The sequence below is a fragment of the Musca vetustissima genome, unplaced genomic scaffold, assembly GCF_032173495.1.
Source record: "Musca vetustissima isolate MV318-11 ecotype Yass unplaced genomic scaffold, APGP_CSIRO_Mvet_v1 utg16843, whole genome shotgun sequence".
NCBI lineage: Eukaryota > Metazoa > Arthropoda > Insecta > Diptera > Muscidae > Musca > Musca vetustissima.
Genome location: NW_026872941.1, coordinates 41,282 through 54,578, shown reverse-complemented (window position 1 = coordinate 54,578; position 13,297 = coordinate 41,282). Strand labels below are relative to the sequence as shown.

Genomic DNA, 13,297 nt, shown 5'->3' with positions numbered 1-13,297 from the left:
AAAAATAAAAAAATTGAGAGTATTATTTATTTTTAATTTTTTTCTTCATCGGAAAGAAATTATATATTTTTGATTACATTTCAAAAGAACTCAATTTGATTTTTAGTGGGAAATTTTAAATTACTTTTGTTTTGAGGGCATAAAATAGAAAATATTAATACCTTTATCGTATATTATAGTGATTTTTTTTAATTTTTTTATTGTTTTAGTACAAGTTTTCAATTTTATTTTTAGTGAATTTTTGGAATATTTTTGGGCAATGAATTTAACAATTTAAACCCGCCATTAAAAGAATTAAATATTTTTTTTCTTCTTAATTCCATTACTTGCTTTTTATTTTTATACCGACTCAATAACGTGTCAATTTTATAGATTTTTTTTTAATTTCTTGTTTTGGTTTTCTGCGTATTGGAATTTTTTTCCGCCCAAAACAATCTAGTTTTAATATTATGCAATGTCGTCAAATGTGTAGCAAATCAAACTGGTTCCAAATTCAATTTTTGTTTATGGAAGTATTTCTGAGACGAAATCTTTATATGGAAATTCATTTGAATTTTTATGAGGGGTTTAATTAAAGAAACATGTTTGACAAAAAATATTGAAGGTTGTTTGAGATTGAATCTTGAAGGAATTAAAAAAAAATCAAAGAATTTTTATTGATAGCGTCAGGTTAAAAATAAAACTATTTTTATAGATCTTATATATACGGAAGTTTGTGAACGTTTGTATAATTTAATTCTTCATACAAATTTTCTGGAGATGAATATCATTTAACGGGAGATCCTTCTGTTATCTAGAACATATTTCAAAGGAAAGTCTTGTATATATAGAATATCTCCTAGATATCCAAATATGCGACTTCCGGAAGTCATCTTGAAATATGATTTCCCTTTCATATATATTATATTTTAAAGAATAGATTTTCCGATTCCACTTTGATTAGAAGCATTCGAAGGACCTTCAAAATACACAACCTCCAGGAGTCTTCAATCTCCACACGAAAGACGTTCTGCGGACATGGGATCTTGCAAAGGCCTCTTATAGTCAGACGACCATCATAAGCCTTCCTTATATAGAAGTGCCTTTCTACATATTTTTTACAGAATAAATTTTCAGTTTCGAACTTGTATAGAAGGCATTCGAAGGACGTTCTGCGGCCTTAAGATCTTCTACAGGCCATTTTCGGAATCCACAACCTCCAGAAGTCTTCTATAGATAGGGTAGATATTTTGCACAATAGCTTTTAAAATTTGTATTTATAAGAAGGCACACGAAAGATGTTCTGCAGACAAAGGATCAGAGGCCCCTTATAGTCAGACGACCATCCTTATATAGAAGGCCTTTCTTAGTCAGGCTGTCTTTCAAATTTCCAGATATATGGCCCTCAGAGGACTTATATAAAAAGAAGATCCATTATATGACATGAATATGCCGACGTTCAATTTACTCCTCTCAAAAATAACATCCCATCTGATATTTCCCCTCCCATACATTATCCATAATTGTGCCATGATGATACACGATACAATTTTCTGTTCACCATTCAATGCCATTCAGTTTTGTGATTAATAATTTAATATAATATCACTGTTAATTAGCGTAAAGATTTAATTAATATATACACAGTCACACACACACACAGAGGGAAATTATTCCGGCATGTAAACTGTCAATGGCTTTGTGTCATTATCGTTTGGTTTTTTTTTATTGGAAAAGCATTTTATGATAAAAAGAAAAATGCAAAAAATTAAGTATGGTGTTGTATATATAATAAAATTTTGACAAAATGCCATGGCAATTAGTGGGTGGCTGGGGAAAATATTAACAAACATAAGTAATTATTTATTAATTAAAATGGGGGAAAACATAAAATTCTTGTCATTTAATTTTTATATGAAATTCTTTGCCGGGCAACAAAGGAGAGAGTAATGACAGAAGATATTCCTAAGGGGTATCAGCTACTTTTTAAAGGTATATAAAATACATGATGAAGGTGTTGAACACTCCTTATTATTAAAAAATATATATTTTATATGCCATCTATTTATAACCTATCCCATATTTCTTGTTTTTTTTTTTTCAAAAAATGTCTCTTAAATTACCACATAGCATAGCATAGTTGATGGTTGACGTTTAATCTTTTGCATAAAGAAGGCCTGCCTTACAAATCATTGAACTGACATTTTATGTTATTTCTTCATAGGTTTAACTCTTTTTTTTTTGGTTTTTGAAAAATTGTCTTCATCTTCTTCTTCTTCCTTCTCTGCACAATATATTATGCTGCCAAACAGTCTGCCAGCCAGCCAGCCTGGCCTGGCTTGGTTGTCTGCTGTCAGCCAGTCATTTGCAGTGATTTTGTTTGGGGTTTTGTCGTCTGTGGCAATGGTATTTAAATATTTACTCATCTCTTGAAAATGTCACATGTTTTTTGGTTTCCCTCAATATATACATACGATATGACAGATTTCAGGAAGACAAAAACGAGGAGGAAAATAATAAGTAAAACAAAACATCCATATAATAGTTATTGGCATGACAATTGAAATTTATTATATTTATTTTTGGGTTTGATGAAGAAGAAGAGGATATTTTTAGTACAAAAAGTGTTTATTAGATTCTTCAGTAGTTTGAGAGGAAAATAATTTATATATCACAGGTAAAGCAAGACCTGGTCAGGGGAAGTGGTTAGGGGTAGTGTATGATACAGGTAATCACCAGATTTTTGAAGGCAGGTGATTGATCTTACGTCTTATAAGAATAAACCGAATTTTTACTGAATAATTTTTATCGAAGATGGAAAATTCTCCAAATTTGAAAAAAAATATGTCATTTCAAATGGTCAACGATTTTTACCTAAAAAAATCCTAACCAACAATTTTTTTTTTTATTTTTAACTAAAAAATCCTTCCAATAAAAATATTTAAATTATTTTTTATAATTATTTGATTATTATATTTTGTTGAAAATCCTCCACTCGACAATCAATATCGAAAAAATGTATCCAAATTAATTTTAAATGATTTCATTTAGCAACAAATCAATTATGCTATTGTTTTGATTATTCACTTAACATAATAATTAATGGTCTAGATAACAAAAATCACAAAAATTTATGTCATTAAAATTTAATTAAAAATTAATTTCGGCCACTTGATATTAGAAAAATAAATTAAATATATATATGTGAATTTTCAATTCATTTTTTTCTCTCTTTCATTTTTATCAAACATATATTTATTTTTATATTGAAAAATTAATTATGCCAAAGTATTAATATTTTAAAACATATATGTAAAAAAGGCCAATGACTCTTGACATTTATGTAAAGTGGCTGAGGCAAAAAACCCGAAGAGTAATAATAAATGAAATTAAATAAACTATAAATAAAATCGAGCTATGGGCCTATAGCAAAAAAAGCTTATGGAAAAGAAAAATTGTGAAAAACTTCTCCTCCCTTACTCCCACATTCCCTCTTCAGCGGGAAAGTAACGTTGACTGTTATTGCATATTAAATTATTATTATTACCGTTTTTTCCCCAATCACAATGAACAACACTTGTGAGTAACAAATATTTAAACATGGTGTATGTATCAGTTCAAAGAAGTAAACACTTAATACCGTATGATAGTCGCACTGTGGCCAGACATACAAACGTGTACGTACATATATACACATAATGTTTGCCAGGTTTATTTTATGTTATTTGTTTGTTTTTAAAACTCTGTGTTTTAAATAATATTCGTATATGTACGTGTATGCTGTTGTGTACTTAAATGTGTTAACAATACACATTAACATATGTAAATATATATTTATGGGAATTGTTTTTTAAAATGTTTATAATAGAATGTAATGAATACAAATTATTATTTAATTGTTAAAACATAAATACATTGCCATGGGATATAGGAAAGAAAAGTGTGGCAATGGTGAGGAGGGAGAGGTTTTTATAATAAAAGAAGAAGATTTGAAAAATATTTGCAACGTGATTTTGTGGAGAGAATTTCATAATTTTCTTAAGGTCATATGCTTAGGGATGGATTTAGCTTTGTATTATGATATAAGACCATATTTTTCGGTGGTGAATTAAATTCGAAGTTTCAGAAAAGAAATGCCCACCTAGTTAGTGCCTTGGAGAGGGAAGGGGATTAATTCTTTATGCTGATGCACAAAATGTTCATACTTGGAAAAAAATTATAGTACCAAAAACCTCAAAAGGTTTGAAAGAAATTTTCCATAAGAATTTTTTTTTGCCATTGAGAAACCCAAAACTTTGTCTGGCTCATAAATTTTTGTGGGTCTAAAATTTGATGTTTTTATCACGGACCATGAGGTTCAGTTAATTTATTACATTTTTAATGGTGTGATCCTTTTATTAAATTTATAAAAAATACAATTTTTTCGGTATAAAAAATGTCTCTTAAATTACCACATAGCATAGCAGTTGATGGCTGACGATTAATCTTTTGCATAAAGAAGGCCTGCCTTACAAATCATTGAACTGACATTTTATGTTATTTCTTCATAGGTTTAATTTTTTTTGAACAGACTTTTTCTTTATTTTGCGGTGTAAACAGACTCTTTCTCCATTTTTATGGCTGGTAGGCCCAAATGTGTCAGATGGCTGTACTGATAGATTTCTCGTAAAGTATCGATCAAACAATTTCAGATTTATGCTCGTTGGAAGCGTGAAATTTCGCAGTAAAAACAAATTATTTTGCTGTTTTTTGTTTGGTGCATTCAGTTGTGAATTACAGGGTGTTTGGAAAACTGATCGAAGTTGACGTGCAGTCGTAACATCGCCCAGGAGCTAAAAATCTACCATAAAACTGTTTTAAATCATTTACAATAGATCAGAAATGGCCAGAATTGGTCAGCAGGGGAGTTGTCGGTTCCACCACGACAACGCTAGACCACACACAACTACAGTGACTCGCCAGAAACTTCGGGAGCTTGGTTGAGAAGTTTTTAATGCATCCGCCATACAGTTCGGACTTGGCACCAAGTGATTATCATATTTTTCTTGTATGTAAAATTGCTTTAATTATAAAAAATTGGTATCTAGGGAGGATTGTGAAAATCGACTAATCGAATTTTTTGCAAATAGAGAGCAGGAGAGGCATTATAAAGTTACCTTTAAAATGGCAACAAAACACACAACAAAATGGTGCAAATTTGGCCCAACTCAGACATTCCGAAGCATGTTAAATAAAGTCCTATATTTCATATAAAAATAATGGATTTCGATTTCATTATCACTTCATTGGGTGGCGCCCATATGTAACGGTACCTCCAACATTTTGGTTTTAGAAACATTTAAAAATGGATGGAAAATATTAAATATAATTCCAATCGATTTTAGATATTTTGAATGTCCACTTCATGTTGGAGGTATAAAAGTTTCGGTTCGGCCGAAATTATCAAAGGCCAAAATTATTATTCCCGAAATTCTAAGACCCTTTATTTGATCCACCAATAATTAATTTAATTTGTTTACTTTTGTATTTATTTATTTATTGCTCTCCAATATTTATTATCCACCCTAATATATTCAAATTTAACATAACTTATTTTAAAGCATATTTTTTCCCCATAATTATTTCGTTTCTTTCTTCTACACCATATTAAATTGACCATGGCAAAAATACTATAATAATAAAATAAAATTGGTGTATATTAATTTTTTAACTCAATTAATTGTATATAAATTATTAATAAATAACAACATAACAATAACAATAAATGCCTCATTACTTATATTTGTTTTTATTTGTAAAACAACAGCAGCAACAACAAAAAAACATTTACAACATTCATAATAATTTATTGATGTGCGACTGATTGTACATACATACATATGTATTTATTGTGAAGTTATAAAGTTACAATTGAGAATTGCCGTACATATTTTCAAAGAATTAAAAATTGTGGTATATAAATGACATACTTATATTTTCATATATGAAAAATATATTTTCTTGATTTTTAAATTATTTACTTTTCTGTGTTGGCAACTTTTACCCATTTAAATTGGTTGCTGGCCGGCCACAAGCACACACACACATGCCAAAGACACTGAAATGCTCTTTGGTATTTATTAAACATTTTTTGTTGCTGTTGCTACCATTCACGATAGTTGGCCGCAATATTGTCAATAATTATTTAATACCGTATGATAAATATTTCAAAAGTCAAATTCATATACATTTACAAGCACATTTTTAATATGGTCACTATTGAAATATTTATTTGAGTTTATATGTGTGAGAATGTCTGCCTGTACAAAAAAACCAGTTGACATTGAATGGAGCACTACTAATCAGCTACTACATACATATATTTTGTGCAATTGCAAATATAGAGAAAAACTATGCACCAGACCGAGACTTATTAACGGTATGGTATGGCTTGGCATGACATCTTGGCATTTACCAAGATTGTTAGTTTTGCATTGATTTCCTGTTGGGTAACATTCTAACGAAAATAAACTATGAAAAACTTGGCTGTATCTGTGTGTGTATTTGTATTGAATTAAGTGTGTTAATTAAATGATGGCATAGAAGGTTAGAGCGGGTGTGAAAAAGAGTATCAGGTTTGGTTTCTCAGATTTGCAATAAGGCATAGTTATTTTTAAGTTGTTGTTTATTTTTATAAAGAAAAAATAATTGGTATTGGAGACAGTGGAAAGAAATAAATGTCATAAATTAACTAAAAGGGGTTCCTATACGATTTTTAAAATGAAAATAGTTTATTAGCCAATCCAGTAGTTAAACGAATTAAAATAGAATTTATTTCAAGACCATATTTAGTTTCTCGATAATTTTTTTAAACATTTGTATATAAATTCCGAGCTTTTTTGTCTCTGGTCTCAAGTATTTTACCTCCCCTTAGCGCCATTTAAATTTTAATATGCCAATATTTTTTTTCATATATGAATATTGAATGCTATTTTAACTTGACCTTTTACTCGAGACTCAATATTTATATGTAAAACATTTTAAATGTATAACAATTTGAAAAGTTGTTATGCAAATTGCGCCTGTATTAGCCGTGTACGTCATAAACTTGATGCCATTTGGGAGAGCATAAAATATTGATGTTGTTGTATTACAACAACGTCAAACACACAAAAGAGATCAAGGTTAAATGACATTTAAATATCATTTAAAACACGTTGCTATACATATCGACCTTTGTCAATATCAAGGAATTTATTTTTTTAGATTAAAATGTGAATATGAAGGTAAGACACGCCCAGAATTTAAGGTGAGATGGATTGAATGGAATTTAGGCTGGAATGGGATAAATCACGTTCAGAATTGGAAGGGAAATTAATAGAATGCAATTTGGGCTCAAAATTGAGATGTGAAGGTATACAACACCCTCATTTGGAGGTGCACTAGTTAGTGATTTTCTTTATACCTTCTAGATTTGAAAATTACTCTGTAGACATCAATTTTGAATGGTATGGAATTTAGGCTGGATTGAGATGTTAAGGTAAACCACGCCCTCATTTGGAGGTGCATTAGATATAGATAATAAGTGGATTCTGATTCTGTTGATACAAGGGAAGGCGATCACCCCCAGAATCGGGGGTAAAATGTTTAGAAGGGGATTAACATTTATATGAAAGTGAAGGAAAACGAAGGTAAACCACGCTCTGATTCAGAGGTGAACAAGTTTTGTGAATTTTAGCAGATGAATTATTTTCTTCAGACTTTCAGAATAATGCAGGTCTTCTGTAGATCTTTTATGGGAAAAATGACAAAAAGGATTTATGGAGTTATTCCATAGAAAAAGTGAAATATTTTTCATGTTTTTTGCACATAAAATACAGTTCACAGGTCCTCTATACACAAAAGAAATATGTAAGGTGGAAACCCATTCACATATCATCTAGAGATAGAATATCTTTTATATGACATCTGTGTGTAAAAGACCCGCTATAAAACTTCGTAATAAAGAGATACCTTTTATATGTCATCTGTAACAAGAACACTTTCTATATACAAGGAGATCTTCTACAGACCGAAGTTATTCTCTATGTATTCTATAGGGAAAATACTTTTTATAGATTTTTTTTTATAGATAGAAGATTTTTTATAAGATTTTTATATACAGAAAAATAATTCTGCAGATCTTAAATATATAGAGGGCCATTAATAAATTCTATATATATATATATATATATGGATAATCCGTTATTGGAATTTGTTCTGTGGATCTTCTATGTGTAGGCGCTTTTGAAGAGGCCTTCTTTATGTGAATGCATTTTCAGAAAACTTCTATATAATGAGACCTAGAGGAAATTCTTCTAGTTCCTATAGAAGAATATTTTAATAGATCTTCTTGTATTGTACAATGTGAAGTCTTTTTTTTAGATTTTGCAGAAAGAAGCTCTATGAATTTATTATTTATTCAATAGGTAGATAATCTTTTAAATGTATTATTTTATAGGGAGTTATAGAGAGTCTGATCTGCTTGCAGATCTTCTATAACAAATAAACAATCACGACACACAAATTTCCAAATTTCTAAAAAAACATTAAGTAACATTTCCTTCTCTTACCCTCACTTTTGTCTGCCAGTGTTACAAACAAGTTATCTCGTGTGTTTTTTTTTCGATTTTTAGTGCCTCTGCAAACGAAACCTATATGAGGCATCATCATTACGTTAATAACTTATAAGGCTTTTCTGGAAATGATCATGCAATCCATAAACAAAATAAACTATTATAACAGCAACAACAACTAACCCAGTTTTGTGGCACTATGTAAGTATGTATGTGTTTTTCTTACCTTATAAGAAATAAGGCAAAAAATGTCATAACGAAAACCATGGTTATTGATAAATTTACAAAAAATAACAGAAAACCACTAAATCAACCACTAATTGCAATGGAAATGCAGAAAATTAATGATGAAGTAAACAAAAAAATAAATAAATAAAAAAAATACTTCAAAATGTCATAAGAAGATTATTAGCCATCATCATCATTGCCATTATTATATCAAAGAGGGCAACAACATTTTAGGGTTCATTAAAGTTTTGTTTTCATCACCATTAAATATCAACAATTTTTTAATTTCAAATTCCTTTTATTTAAAATGCTATTTTTGTTTTTGAAAACAACATCGAAAAACAAAATCTCATAATCCACCAAAAACTTGCTGGTGCAGCACACAGCAGTTGCCGTTAAAACTATTATTGCAAAATATCAACATTTTTAGATAAACATTTTTTTAAGGCGTGTAATGTAGAAATTACGAATTCGTATAACATTAGTTACGCCGCTTTGACTTTTTTCATCAACAAAAAAAGTCTTCTTGGTGTTGTTGTTGGTCTATTATTTTCGTTGCTGTTGTTGTTTGTTTTATATTTAAACCGTATTTGTTTTTTGCCATCTACTTAACATGCAAAATGCACTGGTTTTGAGACGGTGAGGTTTTACAGACAGTCATTCCAGCCAGTCATGTTACCAATACCATCCAACCAATCTCTGGCTCTGTTGCAGAATGCTGTAATAGCACTATTCCCTCCCTCCCTTCCTCTTCTCAACTCTACCATTTACATCAACAATTTTTTTTTTTTTGATTTTTCGTTGATGTTGTTGACTAAGAAATTGAATGTGGCAAAAGTGATTGAAGTTTGTTTTTCTCGTTTTTCGTTATAGCTGTGTATAGATTTCTTGCAATGAGGAGACAAACGGCAATAACAACAGCAGCAACAACAATATGTTTTGCCTTCACTGCATTTACAGTTTTGTTGCTATCTATATATGTATGTAGGTTGGTTTTTTGGCAAACTGATTTGTTATGGATTGAAGTTAATAACATCAATTACTCAAGTCAACGTTGTTGTTGTTATTGTTGTTGTCGTCATTGTCGTTTCTCTTCCATTTTATTTATTTGTTTATCTAAGAAGGGCTTTTGAATGCAAATACTGTGCAATTATGTAAAGTAAAAGTTAATACACGCACACACAGACACACATTCAAAGCGTCATTATGTGATTGATGAAAATGAAAGGGATTGCAGATAAATTGCATTGAAATTGAAAGGGAATTTATTTATGGACCGCGAAAATGAGATTGGAAGCTATAAGGGGCCTCAAGGAGATTTAACAAAAATGTCCACAAAGGACATTGCCACAGAAGTACGATTTAAATAATTTTAGGGACACGATGTACCAACCGGTGTTTAGAAGAGCTTTATTTTGGTTCATAGGTTGGCTTTGGCGATATGCAGGCGTTTAGAGCGGATAAAGCTCGCTGGATAAACGTTGTGACTAATGAACATAAACATATTCTAAACACCGGCTGTTAAAAGAATCGGCCCTACGTTGGGCGCCATTCTTGTACCAGCCTATCTATCACCTTTAAACAGAACCAGAAGATTCTATAGGGGAGATTCAATGGATTATGAGTTCTGTAAATGGATGATAACGACAAATAATGCCGGAATATAAAGTCTTATTCTCTAAGAGAGAAATGAGAACGAGCGGTAGAGTCTTAGAAAGAAAAAAAATATTATTTTTTTTATAAAGAAATATATTTTGAACTTCGAAGTTTTATGTCGTATAGATCCTAGATAAATAACACAACAAAACATGTCTATGTTATTAGACTGTTAACAATATGTTGATAACATTTAATGTGATGTTATAATAATTACTGGGTATTGGATCTCTGAATCCGGGGGTGCATAGAGTTCGGAAAGGTATTAAGGAGCTCAATAAAGATCCGAATAGTATTTAAGTAATCGATATACTCAAATAATTATTGAAGATCTAAAAGAAATGACCGAAAAATTGGTATTGAGAAGATCTGAGATCGGAATAGGCAATGAAGCTCCAAATAAAGATCATATCAGGTAAAGTGAAGCTCATGTGGGGTTCGAATAATATCTGATTATTCGTTTATATACCCAAATAAATATTGGATATATTTATAGAGGTCGGATTATTGATTACCGGGCTCTGTAGAGGTGGGAGGCTCTGTAAAATTCCGAAGATGTAAGAATTTATACATTCTATTAGGGTTCGAACAGGCAATGTCGACTTCTGCAATTAGTTATGTGGACTACCAAAAGGTATACATAGGCATAGAAGAAGATCTAATCGGAATTGAAAAGTTCTTTAGAGATCAGAATTGAGGTTAATTGAATTTAAAAAAGCTACTGAAAAGTATAAATATTATGGGAGGATCCTAAGCCTTTTATAGAACATCTCGCAAATTTCGGGGAAATATATATCAAAAGACGTTCTATAATATATTTCATATTTAATTTGGAATTATGTAAACATTCTGTAGACTTTATGTTAATAACATTACATTTTAACAGTGTGTTAAGAAATAACAGTATTTTATTATGTTAATACTGTTAAACAATTGTATATCCTCCGAAACATAATTTTCAGTCGATCGTGGAGTTTTAATCTTCAGAGAGTTTTAACATTTACTAGAAAATATGATTAATAACTCTGTTGACACAATGTTAATAACAGAAAACTAAATGTAATGTTACACACTTAATTAAGTTTTCCAAAAATTTAGATTTTTTACAGGACAACTGGTAAAAAATGTGATGCCTTGAATAAAATGTAAACATAGAAAACTAATTGTAATTTACAGTTGACTTCATTAAATGTTAAATGGGAACTAATTGGGTATTTCTCAGACTTTTGAACTAAGGATAATTGTATTTGGAACAATTCTGAATTGATTTTTTATATTTATTTATTATTATTTTTTTAATTGTCATGAGGCTTTATTTGAAGAGTTTCTCCATGTGAATAGCAGGAAATCCGTGAAATCTTTATTATATTTAAAAATATATAGAAAATCTTTGGCAAATTTTGGCACACTGTTAATGGAAATGATGTATTGGCTTTACATGGCTTGTGAATTTAATTCAAAGTTGAATCCTTTTGTCAAATGCAAAATTTTCCTTATGTTAACAACATACTGGCAACACAATGTTAACAACATGACAGTAACAAAAATGTACGTTAAGTAAACTTATGTCAAAAAAATTAATTAAAATTTATTTCGAAATCCTTATAAATGATCAGAAAAATATCCTTCAGTTTTATTATATATTTTTTTTTTTTTGGAATCACTGTTAACAGGATCAGCTTTAACAGGAAACGAGAAAATTACAAAGTCTATGCACTACGACTATAAGAAATATTTGAAGAAAGTTGTAAATTAGGAGGCAGGGAACCACAAATGAAAATATTTGTTTTTACACTTTAACATTTATACAACTGCCACCACTGACGGGTTATTTCCGTTGAATATCCACTTTTTAAAATTTGTTTATCCTTAATGGAATTTTTATTGCGAATGTCACAAAATTTAAAATCCATAACGTTGATTTTATTACTTCTTCAAAATTAGCCACTTTAATTGTTATTGTTTCTTATTTCATTGTGGAATTTTTTTTTTAACTTTATAGTCTCACTTAATATTGTTGTTTTGGTATTTTTAGACAACACTTTTGTGAGCTTATTTGTTTTAAGACATTTTTATCCTTTTAAGTTGTTTGGTATTTCATTTTTTTTCATGGCACTTCGCTGGTTTAATCATCGTGGAATTTCTTTGAAATTTCTTGTCCATTTTTTGCATTTTTTCTATACAATGTTTTTTTCTTTTTTTCTTGATTATTTAAATACATACCGGCTCCAAAGAGTGCAACAAATACAATCATAAACTTCTTCATTTTGTGTGAGTGTGTTTTGTTTTTTATTTGATTTTCTTTGATATTAACAAACAAAAAAACTCCTCCGTAATCTCTGTACAGACGCTGCGAACAATTTGTGTGTGTCTGGAGTTACCTGAGACAACGAAATACTTGAACCGACTGTGTGTGATTGGCGGTCTTACATTCGCTTTTTATACCGCTGCGAATGTGCGCACGCGTGCATGAGCTATTGGAAAAAATGTCGCTTGCGTTGAATTGTGATTATTTTTTTCGGTTTGAGTACACGGCACATGGGCTAGTTGTTGGTGTAGGCCAACAAAGCAAAAACAACAACAAATGCTTAGTTGGTTAAGGCAGCAGCAAACATCAGCTAGCCAGCCAACGAAGCAGCAGCAAAAATAGTTTTCGTTAAAGACAACACAATGGAAAAGAAAAGAGCGCATTACAATGAAAACGAAGAAAAAAACGCAATGAAAATACGAAAGTCAACACAAAAGAAAAATTCACCAACCATTGAACCAATGGCTAAAGAAAATTGTACTCTGGAAAAAGAAGAGAAACAAAATTTTGTATGGCTAAGCATGCTCATGCA

The 13,297-nt window shown here is 30.2% G+C and overlaps 1 protein-coding gene across 1 annotated transcript in view; it reads right to left on the bottom strand.

Moving 5' to 3' along the window:
* The window catches only part of LOC133321472 (protein obstructor-E), a 28,528-nt gene extending 15,665 nt beyond the window's left edge, over window positions 1–12,863 (bottom strand). Inside the window, exon 1 of the mRNA XM_061530567.1 lies at window positions 12,681–12,863. Coding sequence (XP_061386551.1) covers window positions 12,681–12,723 — 43 coding nt within the window. The 5' untranslated portion in view covers window positions 12,724–12,863. The remainder of the gene's footprint in view (window positions 1–12,680) is intronic.
* Window positions 12,864–13,297: the final 434 nt, after the last annotated feature.